The sequence below is a fragment of the Symphalangus syndactylus genome, chromosome 3, assembly GCF_028878055.3.
Source record: "Symphalangus syndactylus isolate Jambi chromosome 3, NHGRI_mSymSyn1-v2.1_pri, whole genome shotgun sequence".
NCBI classification, from domain to species: domain Eukaryota; kingdom Metazoa; phylum Chordata; class Mammalia; order Primates; family Hylobatidae; genus Symphalangus; species Symphalangus syndactylus.
The window spans coordinates 113536798-113562170 of NC_072425.2; the positions used below are offsets into that span (position 1 = coordinate 113536798).

Consider the following 25373-nt stretch of genomic DNA (forward strand, 5'->3'; position numbering starts at 1 on the left):
GAATGATAGACCTATCCTTGGCCTCCACAGAAGGCAGAATGCAGACATCTTCAAGGCTGGCAATAGGAAAGCCAACCCCGATTTCCAGTGTACTAAGGCTCTCCTGACCCCTGAGTACTGGGCCAGATGGGAAATGGGTCAGGTCCAGGATGGGTTCTTCACTGATTGAACTAAAAATCCTTTAAATGTTTTCTCACAGGTTTTTACAAGAAATGATGATCCTGAAACAAAACGACAGAATAGTAACTTGTTTTCACTATTGTTTCTAGTCCTTGGAATTATTTCTTTTATTACATTTTTCCTTCAGGTAAGTGGTTCCATTTTCACTATATTCATTTTGAGAAATGCATCATTATTCAACTGGGGGGGGATTTATAAACATCAGTGTAATTGGCCTTTTAGTAGAACTTCTTTATTAACATGGCTACTAACAGCCAAGTTTTTCCGACATAGTGAAAAAAGATGTTTGCCTCCTCTGGCTCCCTTGCTTACCTTCTCCTCTCCACCCTTATGTCCCACAATGAAACCAGAGGGAACAGAGTGTTTGGCCTAATATGATGATTGGAGGTGAAAGGCAGGGACTTAAAAATGGGGTGTGGGGGAGCCCTGGATATAAGTTTGGATATAAGTATTGCCAGTAAATGTAATACTCAAAGGAATGTCTTCCCATGTTCTGAAAGCAACAAAAAACAAACAAAACCCCATAAGTGGGTCACGTGGGTTTAAAAAGAGTTTGAAAAGTTTATCATTCAACTTTTGTTCAAGGAGAAAGAATCATTTCAGTGATGGAAGAATGTCAATCCTCCAACAAAAAATGTAGGAAACATTTGTAAAGAGTCAGATTTTTACAGCTTGCAAATCATTTGGCTGAAATGAAATGGCAATGAATTAAGTACTCTAAAAGTTTAGTATGAGGGCCAGGTGTGGTGGCTTATGCTTATAATCCCAGCACTTTGGGAGGCCGAGGTGAGTGGATCACCTGAGATCAGGAGTTTGAGACCAGACTGGCCAACATGGCGGAACTCTGTCTCTGCTAAAAATACAAAAATTAACAGGGCATGGTGGTGCACACCTGTAGTCTCAGCTACTCAGGAGGCTGAAGCAGGAAATGTCTCAGGAACCCAAGAGGCCAGGAGGAGGAGGTTGCTGTGAGCCATGATCGTGCCACTGCACTCCAGCCTGGGCAATAGAGTGAGTCCCTGTCTGTAAATAAATAAATAAATACTGTTTGGTATGGCAAGACAGTATTGGTTTTGGTTCAAGTGCTCCTTGTACCTGTTTCTGATTTTGTGTCCTTGGGCACATAAGTAAACTGTCTAAGCGTCTGTTTCCTTAGCTGTAAACTAGGGATACTGGTACCTGCCTCTTGATGATTAAAAGGATCATGTGACCAAGTGCTCAGGCCTGCATGAGGCAGTAGTAGGTAATCACTTATTAATTGAACGATTAGCCGCCTGTAATTTTTAAAGATAAAACTGTGAATAGATCTCTTTATTTAACATGTAAGCGTGTATTACATTTTTAAAAAATAGAATATTGTTCTGGACATTATAAGAGGTGCAAAAGAAAAAACAGACTGAATTCTTTCTTTACTAAGTACTTACAGTCTCACTGGTTAATTTGACCTTGCTAGAATAAATGTGACACTAACTACTTACAGGATTTCCATACCAACTATTCATACCACAGGTGTTTGGAGGAGGTAAAGATTGCTCAATGTAAATTTAGTTAAGAAAGTTGGAGTGAGGTAGGCTTTGAGCTGGTCCCTTAAATGTTGACAATTTGAATTGGTGAAGCAAAAGAAGTTAGAGGACTACCTTCATAACATCATGGTGTTTTGGGGGACTGGAACCTAGCTTGCCTAGAAAACAGGTGAGAACAAAGTCTATGAGTTATAGGACCTTAGAAGTCTAGAGATAGCAAAACGCCTAAAGATGTTAGACCACCCAACTCCTCATCTTAGTAACATGGGGAGGGAGTCCAGTGGGTAATTAAAAGCTCAGGCTCTGGATTCCCATTCTGGTTAGGATTCTCATAGATCTGGATTAAGATTCCAACTCTGTGACCTTATAACTGTGGCCTATGGATCTTATCAGGCTCTCTAAACCTCAGTTTCTTCTGTAAAGTGGGCTTTTCTGTCTACACCACCCGTACAGCCTTGTGCCATGGCACACAGTCACAGAAACATAGCAAGCCCTTGAAATCAGGCTTTCTGACTTTGTCTAATCTCCTGCTTTAGCAAAGACATCAATTCTCCCTCCTTTTATTTAACTGGTGTCTGGGTCCCTGACAAGGCATGTTCTTGCCCACAGGGTTTCACATTTGGCAAAGCTGGAGAGATCCTCACCAAGCGGCTCCGATACATGGTTTTCCGATCCATGCTCAGACAGGTATGTCTATGGAGGGCTGTGCCCTGGGATGTGTAGAACTCCCCATGTGTGCCCCTTGGATTCAGACAGTAGGAGCTCTGTCGTGTTTCCCAGGCCTAGCTCCTATATTCGTTGTCCCTCAGTCTCACACCAGAGATTCGGCTGAACCACTCCCTAGGCACAGGCAAGGCTCTACTGTCTGTCTGGTCTGGGTGGGCACAAGGAACTGGACCAGTTTGAGACAGAGCCTCCAGAGTGGATTCACCTCCAGCCTGTGTCTCAGCAGTGGTGGGCAGTGCAGGCAGAAGGCATCTTTGATACCCCTCATCCCTTTCCTCTCTTTCCTTCTTTCTCCTGGCAAACCCAGGGCACGAGTGTTTCTCTCCACCAAGAGATGCCCTCTGTACTCCTTTCCTCAAATCAGAACTCATCCCTGTGGCCTATTCCTCACTGCCCATTTTCTTTTCTGAGGCTAGTCTGAAATACTAGTTCAAGCTGCAGTGTTACTGGCTGATAATGGGTTTAATGGAATGCTTCTCACATTTTGCAGCTTCAAAACCCTAACCATTGACACATGTGAATGTTTTCCTGGGGAAATGGGGAAGGAAATTAGAGGAATGTAACTCAGAGCAGCCTGATTCAAAGGGGAAATTTCCTTTAACAATCATGAAAATTTTGTATGTGACCTAATAACTTTCCATTTTAAAAATAACTAATCACTTGCCATTGAGTAAAATGATGCTTTAGAAGTCTGCCCCAGATGTGCCAGGGGTACTCAAACCCTGGCTAAGAGGCATCAGTTTGGTGTGTTAGGCTTTCTAGAGGGCATTCACATTCACACCAGCTGTCTCTGGTTGCTCAATTCTTCCCCATTCCACCCATCACCATTTAAAAAGAAAATGTATTTATGGGAATTGCTAGCTAGTCACTGACAGAGCCAGGACTGAATCTGAGTGAGAGAGCACAGTTTGATGGGAAACCCTGTCCTTGGACTCTCAGGTCAAACTGTATTTATAACTCAGATTCCACTTAGGTCTACACTGACCTTGCTCCCGGGCCAAATTTCCCATTACCCAACCAGCCTCCAGGCCAACTGCTACGTCCATTATACTTTGGCAGCTGAGCTGATGGTTTGTGGAATGCCTCCTCCATAAATTGTTAAGTAGGGCAAGCATTCATTAAGTGCTTTCTGCTTACAAGGTCTAGTACTTAGTATTGTAAGGCATTCAAACCTGAATGGTCCCTGTGTTCAAGGAAGTTACATTCCTGTGCGGAGACACTTTTAACCACTTAAGAATATTGAAAAGCAAGTTGACACATACTATAATAAATTATAGTACTACTTTTTTCTTAAATATTTTTGGGAAAAATGATAGATACTTCTTTAATGTAAGTAACCAGTTTAGATAACTTCTCAGGGACCACAGTTATTTGTAAAACACATAAATTCATACTTCAAATCACAATCATGTTAGTATCTGTGCATTTAAAAATATAAATGGTTTTACAAAGAAAATCTTATTTTACGGTGAATGTTATATTTTAATCTGGATTACTTTTGTTGATTTGTTTTTGACTCAAATCATTTATACTGCCCTGAACTACATTTATCCAACTGCTTATTCAACCTCTCTATTGGATGTCTAATAAGAGTTTCACTGTTTAACATTTCCAAAATTGAGCTTTTGACTCTTCCCCTCCCCACCAGCCTTATTCCTTACCCACTCTTCCCGCATATCAGTAAGCGACAGCTCCGTTCTACCAGTTGTTTGGGCTAAAAACCTTGAAGCCATCTTTGACTCTTCTCTTTCTGTTAACATTGCAAAAGCTTCCTAACTGATCTCCCTGCCTCCATTTTTATCCCAATCCTGTAGGTTCACTTTAAAACAGCCACAGCCACAGTCATTTTTCTAAAATAGAAATCAAATCATATCCCACTGCCCAAACCTGCTGAAGGCTTCCTGTAGCTCACAGGGTAAGGTCTGGAATCTTGACAGTTGCCTATAAGACCATACACTATGTGGCCCCCACTCTCTCTCAAATCTCATCTCCTATAACCGCCTTTTTCCAACACACCATCTACTCCATACACAGTGGCTCACTGCCCAAGGGTAGGGGAGGGGAGGATCAGAGGAGCCAAATCAGAACACAAATCTGTCCAGAGGAAGGGGGCGGCTTTTACAAATTCACACAAAGGTTCTTTTTAGGCTGCTGGCAGCCTTTAAGGCTTTCTTGCTGGTGTATGAACAGATCAGGTATGCCTTTGCCTCAGGGTCTTTGCACATGCTGTTTCTGCTTTCCCTGAGGTATTCTCATCCTTTCCTTCATTCAAGCCTCTGTTCAGATGTCCCCTTAGACAGGCCTTCTGTTTCCCCTCCCCAGTCTAAAATAGCACCTCCCCTCACTTTTCTATTCTTCTTACTCTGCTCAATTTTCCTTTTATTTGTACCTTCCATCTCTAGAATCTAAGCTTCGTGAAAGCAGCTACTTTGTCTCTTTTGTTCGTACAGGTCCAACACTTAGAAATCATGCGTAGGACAAAGGAGGCACTCAGAAATTTTTTTGACAAATGAAATGATCTATTTATGTGTTTTTATATTGTTTCTTTCTTGTGTATTGAATGTCATATCCTGAGTACTAAATGCAGGGGATATAAGTATAAACAAAACTGACCCTGTCGCTGCCCTCTTGGAGCTGAGAGTCTCATAAACAGAGCATTAAGGTAATAAAATCATTTTCTGTGCCACAGGATGTGAGCTGGTTTGATGACCCTAAAAACACCACTGGAGCATTGACTACCAGGCTCGCCAATGATGCTGCTCAAGTCAAAGGGGTACGTGCCTCCTTTCTACTGGTGTTTGTCTTAATTGGCCATTTTGGACCCCAGCATGAAACTAATTTTCTCCTTACAGGTGTTAGTTATCATCATTAAGAAAATGTTGAATAAATATCTAACCTACGAACATATCATATGCTTTTTGCAGCAACATGTTAACTATTTAAACATTATATACTGTAGAGCATGTAGATAACTTATAAACCTTTTGCTATTGCTGTTATTCACACTATTAACAAGATGCATGTAGAATAGTTATTTAAAAAAGGGAGTATAAAGTGCTCAATCAACATAAAACAGTAATTGCTACTGAAGAAAGGATGTATTTAATTGCTGTAAGAAAGTTTAGGGTCACTGTGGTTACAGAAGGGAGGGAAGACAATCCTCTAAAATATAGGTTGAAAGAAATGAAAAGTACATTAAAAAATTAAGGCAAGGATAGAATAACTTTAGTCTTTATCTTTAATAACTTTAAACTTTAATAATTTTATTTATTTTATTTATTTATTTTTTTTGAGACGGAGTCTTGCTCTGTCGCCCAGGCTGGAGTGCAGTGGTGCAATCTCGACTCACTGCAAGCTCCGCCTCCCGGGTTCACGCCATTCTCCTGCCTCAGCCTCTCCAAGTAGCTAGGACTACAGGCGCCTGCCACCACGCCCGGCTAATTTTTTGTATTTTTAGTAGAGATGGGGTTTCACCGTGGTCTCAATCTCCTGACTTCGTGATCCGCCCGCCTCGGCCTCCCAAAGTGCTGGGATTACAAGCGTGAGCCACCGCGCCCGGCCTTAATAATTTTAATAAATTAAATTTTGCTACTGTATGAATCTCTTGATATAACTAGATACTATTGAACCAGCAGGTTTTGATTTTTGGCTGAAGTGACAATTTCTTCTACAACTGTTTATGGCAAAAGTCCACAAAATGATGTAGAATTTGAAAAAATTCATGTGATCTCTGGTGTATCTTTTCCCCTCTTGAACCTTATCCATCTTTATCTTTAAATCTTTCTGTAAGATAGTAGTATGCTAACATTTCTTCTATCTAATATATGGGGCTTCTTTAAGAATAAATTAAGCTATAAATGAGGAAACACATAGAGTTATAACATTGAAATAGAAACCTTAGGAGTCCCTCTTTTTCTATTGTTTGGAATAGTTTCAGAAGGAATGGTACCAGCTCCTCTTTGTAATTGTTGTTTTAATACAAACTTCTTTGCTTAAAGCAAACAAAACAATAAAAATCAAGGTTTAAATCAAGTTGTATAGAATGTAATTACAGGTGCACGCCTGTAATCCCAGCTACTCGGGAGGCTGAGGCACGAGAATTACTTGAACTCAGGAGGTGGAGGTTGTGAGCTGAGATTGCACCACTGCACTCCAGCCTGGGTGACAGAGCAAGACTATGTCTCAAAAAAAAAAAAAAAAAAAAAAAAAAAAAAAAAAAGAAAGAAGACAGAGTGGCTGGAATAAAGTGAGTGAAAAGAAGAGTCATAAGTGTGTTAAGGACAGCATTATATCCAGAAGTAGATGGAAAACCACTGTAGACTTTTGAACACAGAAGTGACATTATCTGAAATTTTGAAAGGATCACTATAGAAACTGTGTGAATAGGCCGAAGGGGGCAAGCATAGAAGGAGTCTGTTGCAGTAATCCAGGAGGAGATGATAGTGTTTTAGACTAATGTGGTTATACAAAAGGCTATAAGATATTATTAATTCTGGATATATTTTAGATGTACAGCCAACAGAATGTGTTGGTTGGATTAGATGATGGATATGAGAGAAAGGGAATTTAAAGATGACTCCAAATTCTTTTACCTGCACAATGGAAAAAAATGGAGTTGTTTTTTTTTTTTTTTTTTTAAAGAGACAGGGTCTCTCTTTGTAGCCCAGGCCAGACTGCAGTGGCATGATTATAGCTCACTATAACCTAGAACTCATGGGCTCAAGCAATCCTCCCTTTTCAGCCTCCCTGGTAGCTAGGACCACAGGTGTGCACCACCATGTCCAGCTAATTTTTAAATTTTTTGTAGAGACAGGGTCTCCCTATGCTGCCCAGTCTGGTCTTGAACTCCTGGGCTCAAGTGATCCTCCCTGCCTCAGCCTCCCAAAGTGTTGAGATTACAGGTGTGAGCCGCCGTGCCCAGCTGGAGTTGATCTTAATGAAATTCAGAAGCCTGTTGGAGAAGCAGGCTTGGGGGAGAATGGAGAGTTCTGTATGAGACATGGTAAGTTTGTGATGTCTGTATTAGACATCCATGTGTAGATGTCAAGAAGCCTGAAATTTGCACTGCTAACTTTAGTAAACCTTTTATATAACTGGTTTACTAAATAAGTTTTACTATGCTTCTCCATTCATTTTGGTCCTCACAACTCTATAGACTCCTACTCTGTAGGAGGAATATACGTGGGACAGTGAGCATTAGTCTTTGGAATAAAGGAACAGTAACCAGTGCAATGTGACATTGCACAATATGACACAGACCCTGTGGTATGGGCTCATGTGCTTTGATGGACAAATATCCCGCATCACATTTGACGTGGAAGACACAATCCTGGAGGCAACTCAGTCTTTTGCAGCAGAACCCAGAGCAGATGTATTCAGGGCATTCTGTATTGCAGTTTTTCTTCCTGCCTCTCAAATTCCTTTGGTGTTATGACCTGCCTTAGGCCACAGTGAGTTCCTATATTTGTAAAATGGGTGGTCACTTTTTCCCTCCATAGTGCTGTTTGTGAGGCCCTTTGCCATATTCACTGTCTCTAATTGCCTGCTGGGGTCAACCTTCTGCTTTTCACTTGTTTCCTCAAAGACACCTCGAACTTGGCCCTGCCAAGATGGCTGCACTCACCTTATGTGAGCCACTCAAGCAAAACTGTTTTCCAGAACTTAAAACAGTGGCTAAAAAGGAAGGACCAGGGAAGAGGAAATGAGCAGGTTGGCAAACATTGTCAACCTAGGAAAGCTCAATGTAGCTGTTATCACAGATTGGCTGAGAGAGGACTGTTGGATCTACTTTACACCACTAGCTGACCTGTTTTTGGCTGACAGGTTTTGGTTCCTCCCCTCAACCCTAGTCTTTACAATGAAAATTTTCTGGCTACTAATTTGTGCTCTTCCATTCATCTTAGTCCTCATATTTCTATAGACTCCTACTCTGTAGGAATAGATGTAGGACAGTGAGTGTTAATCTTTAGAATAAAGGAATAGTAATCAGTGTAATGCCTGAAGTGCTAAATCAAATGAAGCCGAGGGGTTAAATTTCCTTGCAGTTTAAGGTCTTAGACTTCTTAGTTACTCTTTTTGGTATATTAAAGAATTTGCCATCTTTGATCCATCTTATTTATTTCTGTGGCCCTTCACTACTATCCAAAGCTGCACATTTATATGTCTGAAAGGTTAAATAGCCAGGTAATTCCTCTGCCATGAACTGACGCCTAGAAGTGATTCTAGGTGATATTCTAAGAGCTTCTCTCACAAGCACATAAGTCAGTAGCTGCAGTGGGAAATGAGCTCTGAGTAGAACTTGTAGATACTGAGAACAGGAGCAACTTACATCATCCCTGTGCCACAGCCATTCTCCAGCTTGCATCCTTTGACCTTCAAACTAAAGATGTGAAAAGCAGAGAGCTGGCTTTGAAAACCATTCCAGTCTGATTTATCCCAAATTTGGCAAATTATCCCTTTAATATAAGCTCAATGATTGCATCAACTAAATATGTAGGTGTTCTATTATTTATGATACTTCTTTCAGCCCTCGTGCAGCTCCATGGTAAGGAATTTAATGTATTTAAAGGCTACTGATAGTTATAGCACTCTTTTCCTAAGTACTAGTCTGGTGTTTATATCAGACAAGTGTTAAATGATTTTGTAGGGATTAATGTAAGGAATTATAAAGGATTCTATTGTTACTAGAAAGGGGTCCCGATGCAGAACCTGAAAGAGGGTTCTTGGATCTTGTGCAAGGAAGAATTCAAGGTGAATCCACAGAGTAAAGTGAAAGCAAGTTTATTAAGAAAGTGAAAAAATAAAGAATGGTTACTTCCTAGGCAGAACAGCAGCATGGGATGCTCAGCTGCTTATACTTATTGTTACTTCTTGATTACATGCTAAACAAAGGGTGGATTATTCATGAGTTTCCTAGGAAAACGGGTGGGCTCTTCCCAGAACTGAGGGTTCCTCCCTTTTTTAGACCATATAGGGTAATGTTGCCATGGCATTTGTAAATTGTCATGGCGCTGGTGTGTCTTTGAGCATGCTAATACATTATAATTAGTGTATAATGAGCAGTGAGAACAACCAGAGGTCACTTTTGTCACCATCTTGATTTTGGTAAGATTTGGCTGGCTTCTTTACCACAGCTTGTTTTATCAGAAAGGTCTTAGCAACCTGTGTCTTGTGCTGACCTCCTGTCACATCCTGTGACTTAGAATGCCTAACCTCCTGGGAATGTAGCCCAGTAGGTCTCAGCCTTATTTTACCCAGCCCCTATTCAGAAAAAGCAGGTCTGGGGCCAGAGCAGGCATTTGGAATGGCTTGAGGGCACAGAATATTTCCAGGGTAGAGGAGATGTGCTGGACTAAATTATAGAGTGATGGACTAAACTGACTTTGTAGCTTGACTTTTGGTTTCAGAGTTGGAAATCTGGTTTACAGCTGGATATCATACAGTGGTGGATTACATTCACTTTGTAGTTTGACTTCTGGCTTTAGAGCTGGAAATCAGCGCACACTAGTGAAAGTCATGCTTCAGACTCCCTCTGGAATTCAAGGGGAAGATAATAATGCCCGCTTACTATCTTAAATTAAATTCCATAATTTTCAACTCCGTATTTTTTCCAAATTAAACATTATATCTCAAACAGACCCAGATATATTTGAATATTATTAATGGAAAATGTTAGGTTTAAATTACAAGTAATTATATACCTAACATTGGAAATTTCCATCGTTCCTAGTTTGTCAGACTCCTTTATCTTGCTGATTTGCAGATATTGCTTTAGTAATGTTGCTGTGATTAATGAAGGTTTTCGTGGTATTAAAAGATCCGAAGAGATAGGAATATGTAATTGAACTCTAGATTGTTGATAGTCTACTTTCAGCATTCTGAAGTCATGGAAATTCTTACTGTAGAAACTCAATAAACTTATAAGTAGACCTTTACTTTTTGGTTCATTACTGAGAAAATAACGAATATAGTCTCATGAAGGTGAGTTTTCAGAAAACAGAAGCATGAATTGTGAAGATAATATTTTTAAAGTTTCTCTAATTTGTTTTGTTTTGCAGGCTATAGGTTCCAGGCTTGCTGTAATTACCCAGAATATAGCAAATCTTGGGACAGGAATAATTATATCCTTCATCTATGGTTGGCAACTAACACTGTTACTCTTAGCAATTGTACCCATCATTGCAATAGCAGGAGTTGTTGAAATGAAAATGTTGTCTGGACAAGCACTGAAAGATAAGAAAGAACTAGAAGGTGCTGGGAAGGTGAGTCAAACTAAATATGATTGATTGCTTAAGTAGAGTAAAATATTCTAATCAGTGTTGTTTTGTTACTCCCTACTGCTTACTATGCTCTAAGAATGTGTTTATAACCATTCCTCAAAGCAATCTTTTTTATGCTTATTCAGTAAATTAGAAACTTACAGAAAGTAGCAAAGCCAGTTCTTGGACTCAAAAACTGATAATTAACTTTAACAGACTTTTTCAGTTTTCAGGCCATTGTCTTCACACTGTTCTTCCTTCCTCCCCACTTTCCTCCTTCCCTTATTTTCTTCTTTCTTTTCTCTCACTTTCACTCTTTCTCCCCTTCCTTCCTTCCTTCCTTCCTTCCTTCCTTCCTTCCTTCCTTCCTTCCTTCTTTCCTTTTTTCCTTCTTTCCCTTCTTCCTTCTTTTCTCTCTTTTCTTTCAAGCTTAAATCCATTCCTTTATTGAGGAAAGTAAGCCCACTTTATTTGTACATGTGAGGGGGGAGATTAAATATGGAAAAACGCTAGGGGTATTTATTATATCTGTTTTATATTACTACCACTCTTTCTTTTTTTTATCATGCTCCTCCCTTCATCCTATTTCTGTTTATCTTTACCCATTTTTTACTTTTTTTTTTCCCCCTGCATGCTTGTCTGTTTTTTCCCATTATTTAACAAATGCTTATGTGGCATTTACTGTGTTTCCTGGCAAATGTCTTATTCCTTATAGCAACCATATGGGGTCTATTATCTTATTTTTTCTGGTGGGGCTGAGGCACAGGCAGGTCATGGCTCTGGACTTTAGAGCTGACAGGTCTTGGAGCTGGGATTCAAACTCAGACAGTTGTGCTCCAAAGTTGTTTCTCTTTCTGTTATAAAACGAAGAGTTCCTCTGATGGCAGAATGCAGTCTGATATCACATGATCTGTATCATAGTGGAAATGAGAGGTTAGAGCAGGGCTGACTGCCATAACTAACATTTAGGACAGGGATATATGTGTGATGAACATTCTGAGGTTCCCAGGAGTTAGGGCAGGGACTCACACAGATCAGAGTGGCTCTGGTTGTCAGTAGGCCCAGCTACCTTACCAAGTGAATGATGAAGAAGGCCCCAGATGTTGGTCATTGCCACTAATGCTTGTCCTTTACCTCTCTGCTATCTCTTCAGACTCTTTATCCCATTTTTGGAGGGTTCCCTCTGGAAAATCTTTTGGGCCAGCTGTAGTGCCTCCCCAGCCAGTGTCTGTAGGGGACAAACCTCATGCGAGGCATCCTATCAGGCTCCCAGAGGCCTATTTCTGGAGGTACATCAGGATGGTGCTGACCCACAGGGGTCTATTGTGGTCTGGCTCAAGTAATGTTGGCCCCTGCCAGGGAATACATTCTGTGCCAATGACTTCATTTAATACTGTACTTTGGGGGTCTCCCCCATGGTGTTGACTCTTCCCCTGAGAAGATGGAAAAATCTAGGACAAAATATAAAAAAAGGAGAAAGCATTCTCGTTAACAGTGTCATTATTTAATGAGGTATTTGAAATGTCCCAGAAGGGAGTCTTAGATTGCTTTTAGGAAGAAGATGATCCAATCTGATCCTAAGCCAATTCATGCAAACCACAGGTTAGCACCTTTGAAGTGAAACATGAGATTTGAGACTCTTGGAGTCCTGTCAGAGGGGCCAAAGGAAGGGGAGCAGACGGAAATGAATTATGTGTGGATATGGCAGATTTTCTGAGTAAAGGTCAGGGATGTGATACATTTTCTAATTCAGGGGTGGCTCATGAGAGGGACAGAAGTAGGTAGGGAAAGTAGTGGATCTGCACCAACCAATCCACATAATATTGAAAATCAACTTCCACCTGATCACAATTCTCAAGCTGCTATTTAGTACTTCTTATATAACAAGTATCATACTAACAGCTCTAAATACATGATCTAATTTAATGCTCTCAATAACCCTGTTGAATTATCCCTGTTGGATAGATAATGAAATCCAAGATTCAGAGAGATCAAGTAACTTGCTCACAGTCACACAGCAACAGCCTCCTAACCAATCTCCCTGCTTCAACTCCTTCCATTCTTGTCCAACTATATTCTACATTCTTACAGAAGTCATTCTGATCTCTCATAAATAAAAATCTGATAATGCCAACCCTTACTTAAAACTCCCAAATGGCTTCTGATCGTATTTGGAACAAAATCTAATCTTTTATCATGGATTATCAAACTCTGTATGATCTAACTCCTGATGACCTTTATGGCCTTATCTGGCATCACAGTCTCTTATGCCTATGTGCCCTGGCCCAGTGGGCATTCTTGCAATTCCTGGAATGTTTTAAGCTGATTGCCTCTGATCTTCTCTTGGCTGATTTTACATTATTCATATCCCAAAATTATTACCTCTTCAGAGAGGCCTTTCCTGACACCTGAATTAATTCATGATACTTCGTGGCCCTTGATGTTTCTTTCCTATTTCTTTGTTTATTGGTTAATGGTGTACCATTTGTTTATTGATTAATGGTGTATGTGACATTAGAGCCCACACTTATTCTGACTGCATGATGTCAAAATCTGCTCATAACCTCTACCCTGCCTGTGATCTGTACTCTGCGGTTTTCCAGCACATTATTGTGGACTAGTGAGCATTTTTATAAAATACAGGTGACCCTTGAACAGCACGGGTTTGAACTGAGTGGGTCCACTTATATGTAGGTTTTTTTCAATAAATGTGTTGGAAAATTTTTTGAAGATTTGCAACAATTTGAAAAAACTCACAAGCCATGTAGCCTAGAAATATCAAAAAATTAAGAAAAAGTTAAGTATGTTATAAATGCATAAAATATATGTAATTACTAGTCTTATTATTTACTACCATAAGATATACACAAACCTATTATAAAAAAAGTTAAAAGTGATCAAATTTTTTGCACACAAACACTTACAGACCATATAAGGCACCATTCACAGTCAAGACACATGTCAACAACTGTAAAGATACAGTGTGACATGTTTTGGCTCTGTGTCCTCATCCAAATCTCACCTTGAATGGTAATAATCTTCACATGTTATGGGAGGCACCCAGTGGGAGGTAATTGAATCATGGGAGTGGGTTTTTCCCATGCTATTCTCATGATAGTGAATAAGTTTCATGAGATCTGGTGATTTTATCAAGGGGAGTTCCCCTGCATATGCTGTCTTGCCTGCTGCCATGTGAGATGTCCCTCTGCTCTTCCTTCATCTTCCGCCATGATTGTGAGGCCTCTCCAGCTATGTGGAACTGTGAGTCCATTAAACCTGTTTCCTTCATAAATTACCCAATCTTGGGCATGTCTTTATTAGCAGCATGAGAAAAGACTAATACATAGTGTTAAATCATAAAATAAAACCATAGTATGTACTGTACTACCCCAGTAATTTTGTAGCCACTTCCTGTTGCTACTGCAGTACAGCTCAAGTGTTGTATCTGCTTAAAATGCAGTGACACTAATCATCTCAGCAGGAGCAGTTCATCTCTCCAGTAAATTGCATATTGCAATAAAAAGTGATCTCTCATGGTTCTTGCATATTTTAAAAATCATGTTTAGTGCAATATCATAAACATTAAATAACACCAGGGAACCCACATCAAGTGACACTAGTGTTGCTGGAAGTGCTCCCAACAAGCAGAGAAAAGTCATGACATTACAGGAAAAAGTTGAACTGCTTGATATATACTATAGATGTAAGGTCTGCAGCTGCAGTTAGTTGCCTGCCATTTCAAGATAAATGAATCTAGCATAAGCAAAAGAAACTATCATTAGAGTGAACAGGCAACCTACACAATGGGAGAAAATTTTTGCAACCTACTCATCTGACAAAGGGCTAATATCCAGAATCTACAATGAACTCAAACAAATTTACAAGAAAAAAACAAACAACCCCATCAAAAAGTGGGCAGAGGACATGAACAGACACTTCTCAAAAGAAGACATTTATGCAGCCAAAAAACACATGAAGAAATGCTCATCATCACTGGCCATCAGAGAAATGCAAATCAAAACCACAGTGAGATACCATCTCACACCAGTTAGAATGGCCATCATTAAAAAATCAGGAAACAACAGGTGCTGGAGAGGATGTGGAGAAATAGGAACACTTTTACACTGTTGGTGGGACTGTAAACTAGTTCAACCATTGTGGAAGTCAGTGTGGTGATTCCTCAGGGATCTAGAACTAGAAATACCATTTGACCCAGCCATCCCATTACTGGGTATATACCCAAAGGACTATAAATCATGCTGCTATAAAGACACATGCACACGTATGTTTATTGCGGCACTATTCACAATAGCAAGAGTTGGAACCAACCCAAATGTCCAACAACGATAGACTGGATTAAGAAAATGTGGCACATATACACCATGGAATACTATGCAGCCATAAAAAATGATGAGTTCGTGTCCTTTGTAGGGACATGGATGAAACTGGAAAACATCATTCTCAGTAAACTATCGCAAGGACAAAAAACCAAACACCGCATGTTCTCACTCATAGGTGGGAATTGAACAATGAGAACTCATGGACACAGGAAGGGGAACATCACACTCCGGGGACTGTTGTGGGGTGGGGGGAGGGGGGAGGGACAGCATTAGGAGATACACCTAATGCTAAATGACGAGTTAATGGGTGCAGGAAATCAACATGGCACATGGATACATATGTAACAAACCTGCACATTGTGCACATGTACCCTAAAACCCTAAAGTATAATAAAAAAAAAAAAAAAAAAGAACCATTGTAAAAGAAAACAAACAAAAAAAAAAAACAAAATTCGTAAAAGCCATCACTGCAGCTACAACAGCAGGTGCAAAAACCTTGCACTTTTTGTACAATACTTTTATCTCATATTGAAAATGCAGCTTTTACATGGGTGCAGGATTTCTGTAAGAAAGGCATACCTATAGACTGTAATATGATTAGAGGAAAAGCAAAGTCAATTCAAATTAAAAGTAAGATGAAGGATCTAGAGCTGGATAATTTAATGCCAGCAAAGGATGGTTTGATAATTTTAGAAAGATATTTGGCTTTAAAAAAATGTCAAGATAGCAGGATAAGCAGCTTCTGCCAATCAAGAGGCAGCAGAAATGTTCCTAGATGCTGTTAAAGAAAATCATTGGGAAGAAAGGATATCTGCCTGAAAAGGTTTTTAATGCAGTTGAAAGTGCCCTATTTTAGAAAAAAAAAAACGCCACAAAGGACTTTTATTAATAAGGAAGAGAAGCAAGTCCAAGCATTTATGTCAGAAAGGAATAGGCTAACTCTACTGTTTTGTGTAAATGCAATCCGGTTTAGGATGAGTCCATATCTATAGATATGCTCTTATGTGTAAAGCTGCTCATCCCTGATCCTTGAAGGGAAAAGATAAGCCTCAGCTGCCAGTATTTTGGTTGTACAACAAGAAGGTGTGGACAATGAGAGCACTTTTTCCGAATTGGTTACATTGATGCTTTGTTCTTGAAGTCAGAAAGTACCTAGACAGTAACGGACTGCCTTTTAAAGTTCTTTTGATATTAGACAATGCTCCTGGCCACCCAGAACCCATGAGTTTAACATCAAAGGTATTGAAGTGGTCTGCTTGCCTCCCAAACATGTCTCTAATTCAGCCTTTAGATGAGGGGGTTATAAGAATCTTTTTTTTTTAATAAATTTTTTGTAGACATGAGGTCTCACTGTGTTGCCTGGGCTGGTCTCGAACTCCTGAGCTCAAGCAATCCTCCTGCCTTAGTCTCCCAAAGTGCTAGGATTACAGGTGTGAGCCACTGTGCCTCGCCACTCATAAGGATTTTTAAGTCTCATCACAAAGCACATGGTACTCTACAGAAAGGATTGTTAATGCTGTGGTAGAGAGCCACCATAGAGAAGAACATCATGCAAGTCTGTAATCCTAAAACGATAAATTTCTGCTGGAGAAAACTGTGTCTAGATGTACATGATTTCACAGGATTTATGACAGAGCCAATCAAGGAAACCACAAGAAGAAATAGGAGATATGAAAAAAGAAAAAGGTGGTGGGTGAAGGCTTTCAAGGTATAGATTTTGGAGAAATTCAAGAGCAAATAAACATCACACCAGAGGAATTAACAGAAGATGACTTGATAAAGACGAGTGTTTCCAAACCACTGCCAAACAATGCGGAAGAAGATATAGGAGAAGCAGTGCCAGAAAACTAACTTTACCCAATCTGGCAAAAGAGTTTCAGTTATTCAGGACTGCTTTTAACTTCTTTTATGACAGGGACCCTTCTGTGATACAGGCACTGAAACTGAAGCAAACAGTGGAGGAAGGATTGGTACCATAGTGAAACATTTTTAGAGAAATGAAAAAGCAAAAAGTCAGAGGCCACAATGCATGTCAGTTACACCAGATGTGCCTGCCTTTCCCACCTCCCCTTCCACTTCCTCTGCCTCTTCCCCTCTGCCATCCGTGAGACAGCAAGACCAATCCCTCTTCTTCCTCCTTTTCCTTAGCCTATTCAATATAAAGATGATGAAGATAAAGACCTTTAAATGATCCACTTCTGCTTAATGAATAGTAAATATATTTTCTCTTCCTTGCGATTTTCTTAATAACATTTTCTTCCCTCTAGCTTACTTTATTATAAAAATACAAATATATATTACATATAACATACAAAATACATGTTAATTGACTGTTTATGTTATTGGTAAGACTTCTGGTTGACAGCAGGCTATTAGTAGTTACGTTTCTGGGGAGTCAGAAGTTATATGTGAATTTTCAACTGCACGAGGGGTCAGTCTCCCTAACCCCCATGTTATCCAAGGCTCCATTGTAGATGCTTTTTTCCTTTTCAGAAATAAAAGCCATAAACTTGTTTATTTGAGGGTAGGAAGAGTAATGTCAGGAGGCTGTTTTTTCTTTCTAGAAACATACATTTTTATTTCTTCAAAATTATTTAGTACACAACAGTTTCCGAGGGAAACTCGATGCTATTTGTTCTTGGATTAGAAGTTCTCTCTCCTGATGGAGATTACTGAGTCTCCATTTAAAACTCTTGGAATAAACGAAGCTGTGAGGATGCGGGGTGCTAATTAAGCCTTTTACTAATTGCTTCATTGTGCGTCAAGATGAAGACAGTCTTGAAGTTATTATACTGTTTTACTCACCACTTTTAGGTCTGTGACTCAAACTCCCACTTTTATTGGGCTATATACACACTAAAAAGCAATGACATTTACAAACCAATCTCAGACAAGACACTCCTGCCTTAGAAAATGGTGCACAGAAAATATTTCTTAAAACCATTACACTGAAATATACAATAAAATCTGTTTTTCAGCAGACATTGTTATAGTCTGTTGAATTTTCTTACTAATCTAGAAAACCTGTTTGTTAGAATTCTGATAATTAGAAATATATATATGTATTTTTGCTTGTGAAACTTCAGCTTTTATTTATTTTTATTTTTGTATTTTTATTATACTTTAAGTTTTAGGATACATGTGCACAACGTGCAGGTTAGTTACATATGTATCCATGTGCCATGTTGGTATGCTGCACCCACCAACTCGTCATTTAACGTTAGGTATATCTCCTAATGCTATCCCTCCCCACTCCCCCCATGCCACAACAGGCCCCGGTGTGTGATGTTCCCCTTCCTGTGTCCATGTGTTCTCATTGTTCAGTTCCCACCTATGAGTGAGAACATGCGGTGTTTGGTTTTTCGTCCTTGCGATAGTTTGCTGAGAGTGATGGCTCTAATGTGTCTGACAAAAGGATTGTCTTTGGGAATTTGAAGGTGAATTTTTTCTCCTCACCTTTTGCTTTCTGCACTTTTACAATTTTCTAAAATGACTATATATCATTTTTATAATGTGTAAAAGAAGTTTATACAATATTTTAAAACAAACCTGACATTTTCCTAACTTTCTAAGTATCTTATGATAAACATAATTCAATCTTCTTGGCCTGTCAGTGTAAGAATAATATTTTAAATTTTATTTTTAAATAAGTTTTTGTTTCTAAGAATGTTACTAATTTTTTTTACTTCTAATAGCTTTTGATATTAGTCTTCAAAACTGACTTAATGTCTTATGAAATGCTTGCTGTTATGTTTGAAGTTAGGTAATTTATGTAAGATTCAGTGAAGAATAAGTGGAATTTCACATTTATGATTTTAAGCTTTAAAACACTCTAAATTAAATGTGTCTTTATTAGAATCTGTTCTGACCAGTGTAGAGGCCAAAGAGAGGAAGAACATCTTAAATAATAAAGAGTCATTTCTCTTGGTGACCTATAATTCTGGAAATTATTTCTCTTAGAATCATAGCATTAGAAGAGACTTTAGAGACCCTCTAGTCCATCTTCCTTATTTTGCAAATGAGGAAAATGAGACAGCATGTTGGTTCAAGGTGGTGCGCTGATGTAGGCTGAAATCTCATCTTGTACACTGGTGTTCTTTGCTTTTTCCATATCCCTTTACTCAGATTCCAGAGGTGATGAAGGATGTATGTTTCCTAATCAAATTGCCTTGCTGGAAGTAACATTCAATTACAACGTAATTGAATGATGGAAACTTTCTTTTTAAGATGGAGTCTCACTCTGTTGCCCAGGCTAGAGTGCAGTGACGCCATCTTGACTCACTGCAACCTCCGTCTCGCAGGTTCAAGCGCTTCCACTGCCTCCCAGTAGCCTGGGATTAAGGCATGTGCCACCATGCCCAGCTAATTTTGTATTTTTAGTGGAGATGGGATTTCACCATGTTGACGGTGGCTGGTCTCAAACTCCTTACTTCAAATGATCCACCTGCCTCGATCTCCAAAAATGCTGGGATTACGGGCATGAGCCACCATACCCAGCCCAAAACTTTCTGGAAAACAGATTGATAGGATGTGCCACATTCCTTAAAGAATTAAAAAATTTAATTCAAGCCAGGTGTAGTGCCACATGCTTGTAGTCCTAGCTACTTGGCAGACTGAGGCAGGAGGATTGCTTACCCAGGTGTGTGAGGCTGCAGTGAGCTATGATGATCACACCTGTGAATAGCCACTGCACTCCAGCCTGGGCAACAGAACAAGACCCCGTCTCTAAAAAAAAAAGTTAGTTTTCTTTGACCTATTAATTTCACCTTAAGAAATTTTCCTAATAAACCAATTCAATATGGGCAAATGTTTAGGTACAAAGATGTTTATCTCACCATTATTTTTAACAAAAAGAATGGAAAACCTGGCTCAACAATAAAGGAATACTTAATTGGTTATGATATTAAAGGACTCATTACACATCTCATTATTAATGTGTATTTAATAAACTTGGAAAATGCTTTTGATATGAAGGTAAAAAATAATGATATAGAGCTAAATACAGAGTTTCATTCCAATCTTGTTAAATATATTTATGCACTTAGGAAAAAAACAATATGGAAATGTGTAAAATATACCTTTTTATTTTTTTTTTAAAAAGGACACATTTATTCAGCATCATGATCAGACTATTACATTTAACAATCAACAGCATGGGTGCAAAAAAAAAATCTACATTAAAACCTTTTGTTGTAATGCTTTACACTTTCCACAGAACAGAAACTAAAATAACCTGTTATACAATTAGTCACAAATATAGTCCTCGAGCTTTTACCCATACACATGAGTATTTGTCGAAAACACGTCTTCTTGTAGCAGCTAGGCCCCGCCACCACTGTGCTTGTCTGAGTTCACAAATCTGTTGTAAACTGTAGCTTCCCTGTCACTTCTCTGGCTCTTATCTCCTGCTAAGCTTTGTTTCCTGGCAGTAATTTAAAATCTTCTGCCACTGCTGTAGCTACTGCTGCTACTGGAACTGTCATAGCCACCTTGGTTTCATGGTTTGGCAAAGTACTGGCCTCTACCAGCATAGGGGCCAGAGCTTCTGCCTCCAAAGTTTCCTCCCTTCATGGGTCCAAAATGTAAAGACTAATTGTTGTAATTGCCAAAATCACTGTAGCTTTCGCCACCTCCAAAATTGCTTCCATCATTACCAAATCCATTATAGCCATCCCCATTGCCACTATATCCACCACCACCACAGCTGCCACCAAAGCCACCATGACCGCTGAAGTTTCCTCCACGACGAAAGTTGTCATTCCCACCAAAACCACCTCCACGACCACCACCAAAGTTCCCAGAGCCACTTCGGCCTCTTTGGCTGGATGAAGCACTCACCATCTCTTGCTTTGACAGGGCTTTCCTAACTTCACAGATGTGGCCATTCACAGTATGGGTATTTCTCAGTGACAGTCTTATCCACAGAGTCATGGTCGTCAAAAGTTACAAAAGCAAAGCCCCTTTTCTTGCCACTGCCTTGGTCAGTCATGATTTCAATCACTTCAACTTTTCCATACTATTCAAAATAATTTCCTAGGTGATGTTCTTCAGTGTCTTCTTTAATGCCACCAACAAATATCTTTTTCACAGTTGGGTGGGCATCTGGTCTTTGAGAATCTTCTCTTGAGATAGCTCTCTTTGGTTCCACAACTCTTCCATCCACCTTGTATGGCCTTGCATTCATGGCTGCATACACCTCCTCCACAGTGGCACATGTGACAAACCCAAAGTCCCTTGAGCACTTGGTATTTGGATCTCTCATTACCACACAATCCATGAGCATTCCCCATTGCTCAGAATGGCTTCTCAGTCTCTCATTGGTCAACCAATGAAGAGCTCAACCTCCAATGAAGAACTTCCTCAGCTGTTTGGGCTCATTAGGAGACTCTGACTTAGACATGATGGCAGGGGAAAGAGAGACTTTAAGGATGCTTCCTCGGCGGCGTCCACAGGCAGAAAGGAGTAAGCGTCCACAGGCAGAAAGGAGTAAGCCTTCGAACGTATCTAAAATTTACTTTTTATTGCCTTCATTCTTTCACTATTTTCCAAACATTCTTCAATAGTCACAAATGGCAATGATAAAGAGAAAAATATAAACATCACATTTTAAAAATACGTGTAAAATAACTGTGAACTTAAAATGTCATCATCATAGAAGAAAGAGCACTGCAATAGAAGTACTGTGAGTTCTCTGGTTAATTTCACGAAGCCACGTAAAGCTATGTGGCTTTAAGCAATGCCTTAATCCATTTAAGTTTTAGATTCTCTTTCTGCAAAGGAGAAGTTTGAATTAGTCAATCTTCCTTCCAGATCCATAACTCAGTTTGATAAATTACTTAGTATCTTTTTCTACAGAGAAAATTCTCATACATAATAATAAATATGTAATCATAAAATTATTTTCATTAGTCTGTTTTATAGAATTCAAATTAATCACCACTGTTTACCCTTGTGCCTCTTGGTGATCGGTGCTGTCTGTTACAGATCGCTACTGAAGCAATAGAAAACTTCCGAACCGTTGTTTCTTTGACTCAGGAGCAGAAGTTTGAACATACGTATGCTCAGAGTTTGCAGGTACCATACAGGTAATAACAGCTGAAGAGTGGGAGGGGAGTGTGAATAATTTTTCAATCATCATATTTGTTTTCAGAGGGATTACTTTGGCTAGAAGGTAGGGAGCAAGTGGAGAAAGTACTTGAAGGTAACCCATTGAGAAACAGTTGTAATTATGCAGGAGAGAAATTACAAGACCCTGAACTAAGGCAGGGACATCTCTGAGGTAGAACCTGTAAGAATGGGTCACTGATGAGAAGGGAGGGAGACGTGATGCTGAGAATGACTATCTGATGTCCAGGTAGGATATGACCCTACAATTTGCTCTAGTTGAAAATGAGTTATTTATGGAACCTGAAATTTGAGGTTCCTGTGGGACACAGAAAGGATGGTGCTTCCTGGGTTTACCTGTCTTTCTGCTTTTTACCCCTTCTCCAGTGCAGACCTTCTTCCTTTAACACAGTCATCCCAGTGAGGGCTCTAATAAGTGGTGTGAACATAAGCAAGCCCAAACTTTCTGAGTCTGTTTCTTATAATAAAAGGAGAGAGCTCGACCTTATTGATGGATTTTTAAGCTTTTATTTTTAAAAAATGATAGTAGAGCCTTTTTGTCTAAAAAAAAAATTTATTTGAAATCTTCATATGTGATGAAGATAAAAGCAGAGTTGATCTGGTGGCAGGAGGGGTTGGAAGCCCAGGGCTGCCCACTTGCTAACCTGCCCCCACCCACACCTCCATATCACTGAGCTGGATCCATATCATGATTCTAGAATGTCAACCCCTTTTTAAAGCCTTCTCTAAGACCCCCCAAAAATTTAGTGCTTCTCCTTTCTTCCTATAACAGATTATTCATAAGGCACCTCCAATGCATAAATAGTAATTCAACTCAATCAGGTCTCCTAAGTCAAGAATATGCCTGTTTCCTCTATGTCAACCCATCATGGCCCCTGCACCTTGTAGGTGTTGGGTAAACGTGTGCGGAATGAATATTTACATAGAGTACTTCCATGTTGTGTATCCAAAAGTGGGGGGAAAGGGAGATAACTTTTACTTATTGATCCCTAACCGGCTCTTTACAGTCATTGGATTATTTTCGCTTTACATCAACACTTCAAGGTGTAGTTAATTCTACATTAAAGATAAAGACACTGAGTCTCAGAGGTTAGGCAGTTTCCCAAATTTGCACAACTATTAAGTACAAAGTGAGGATCAAACTTAGTTCTTTGGAAACGAAACCCATTTTTGTTGGTCATGCCTCTGTGCCCTACTGCCAACCTATCAAAAGTTACATTTTAAGGAATGAGAAATGAAAGTGGAATGAGTTTTCAAATGTCTTCTTTTTCAGAAACTCTTTGAAGAAAGCACACATCTTTGGAATTACGTTTTCCTTCACCCAGGCAATGATGTATTTTTCCTATGCTGGATGTTTCCGGTTTGGAGCCTACTTGGTGGCACATAGACTCATGAGCTTTGAGGATGTTCTGTTGTAAGTATTAGGCTATTATTTAGTTAAACTCTAAAAATAAAACTGGGATGAACATGCTTCATGTCTAGATAGGAAACCCTACTGTGAAGCCTCATGAAGAGATTCTGGTGATTCCTAAAGTGGCATTTTTGCCTCTGAGTCTTCATGTGCCACCATTGAAGCACCCCCTTTCATTTGGAGGAGCACTAACTTCTTTCCTCATTGCTGGCTCACCCATAGCTGACCTTTCCAAATCTGTGACTGAGTGGAGTGATTCCATTCGGAGATTTTGAGAAGGCCTTGGCATTTGGGAAGAAGCCTAGCCCTGAGCAAGGAGTCTGACTGGCTCCTTTTAAAGGACTTTCTTACAGAGCAAGTAAAGTACAGATGTGTTGTACTAAATTCTGCAAGCCTTTGGCGATTCCAGGATAGGTTTACTTTCCCTTGATAAGAGAGGAGTTGGAAGGTAAGAGCCAAATGAATTCAGAAATGACAAAGGAAAAGTTATATTGGGATTTTTCTGCTACATTGTTCTGAATATAGATAATTGTACCTCGGTTAGAGGAAGATAAGCCTGAAGCAATTATACTACAAAAGTACCCAAATATGCTGTTTGGTGGTCAAAAGTATGTGTAATCTTTCTGAGCTTCTAGATTTGGAGGTGGGTAAGATTTTGCCTCTTGATAGCATAACATAATTAGTAGCAATATAGTTTTACATTTAAACCAGAATCATATAAGCCTGGCAGTGTAATGTGTTAGTATAGTATTTCTGTCCCTTTTAAACATTGAGTTGTTCATGCATTACAGTTTGCTCAGGATGACCCCCAAAAAGACATCTAAATTTCCATTAAAGATGTACATTGGACAAATGATATGCAGGTGCTATTTATGATTATGACCTAGAGATCAAAACCAAGTATCACTGGCATTGGGACTTTGAGTAGATAATTATTTGATATATTGCTTTACTCCAAAAAATTGAATTGATGGAAGTTGCTGATATTGGGGCATTTAGGTTTGCAAAATCAACCTTCCAAGTTAAGGAAAAGGAAGACCTGTCTGAAGAGCAGTGCATTAGAAAAAGGTCCCACAGGTTTAAATGATCACGAGTCCAAGATTAACTATTGGTGTATCTTATTTAGTGCTAGTTAAACAAACAAACAAACAAAAACTAGTGACACAATATGCTACATAAACATAGGCATAGAGTCCAGAGGAAAGAAAGTGATGAATTCCCTGTATTCTGGGAGGGTTCCCAAGTATTATGTCTGTTCCAGGCTTGCTGTTTAAAAAAAGCATATTAATAAATGTGTCTAGAGAAGGGCAGTGAAAGGAGTTATCAAAGAAGCAAAGGAGTTTTTAGCAATATTTCAAGACTTGTAGGCCTGTCTTATGTAAAAGGAAGTAAATTTTTTCTTCAGTTTGAAAAAGAACTGTTTAACAATAGACAATCAAACATGCTACTTCCAAAAACAGAGGATGGAAGCCAATTTAGGGGAGGTGTCCAGGCACGAACATGGAGAGCTGGACTTGATACCTGTAAGGTCCTTCCCAACTTTAAGTTTATGATTAATCATAAAGTTTAACTTTATATTTATGATTAATCATAAAGTTTAACTTTATGTTTATGATTAATCATAAAGTTTAACTTTATGATTCCCATGTCATAGATAAGAACGTCAATGCATCTTAGGAGCAACATGATATCTGACTCTGTAAGAAACTTTCTTTTTGTTGCACAATTCATAGGTTTTTAAGAATCTGATGTAATTCCAACATCACTGACTGTATCCATTGTGGATCACCACAATAATGCTGTGTAACAA

The 25373-nt window shown here is 39.2% G+C and overlaps 1 protein-coding gene and 1 pseudogene across 3 annotated transcripts in view; one reads left to right on the forward strand and one right to left on the reverse strand.

Moving 5' to 3' along the window:
• Positions 1-25373, forward strand: part of ABCB1 (ATP binding cassette subfamily B member 1) — a 220939-nt gene that overhangs the window by 179257 nt on the left and 16309 nt on the right. For all 3 annotated transcript variants that reach the window (XM_055272791.2, XM_055272792.2, XM_055272794.2), the window contains 6 exons: positions 200-307; positions 2313-2390; positions 5119-5202; positions 10487-10690; positions 22012-22112; positions 23426-23566. In XM_055272791.2, the coding sequence (XP_055128766.1) occupies positions 200-307; positions 2313-2390; positions 5119-5202; positions 10487-10690; positions 22012-22112; positions 23426-23566 (716 nt within the window). The remainder of the gene's footprint in view (positions 1-199; positions 308-2312; positions 2391-5118; positions 5203-10486; positions 10691-22011; positions 22113-23425; positions 23567-25373) is intronic.
• Positions 20092-22005, reverse strand: LOC129479533 (heterogeneous nuclear ribonucleoprotein A1-like; annotated as a pseudogene).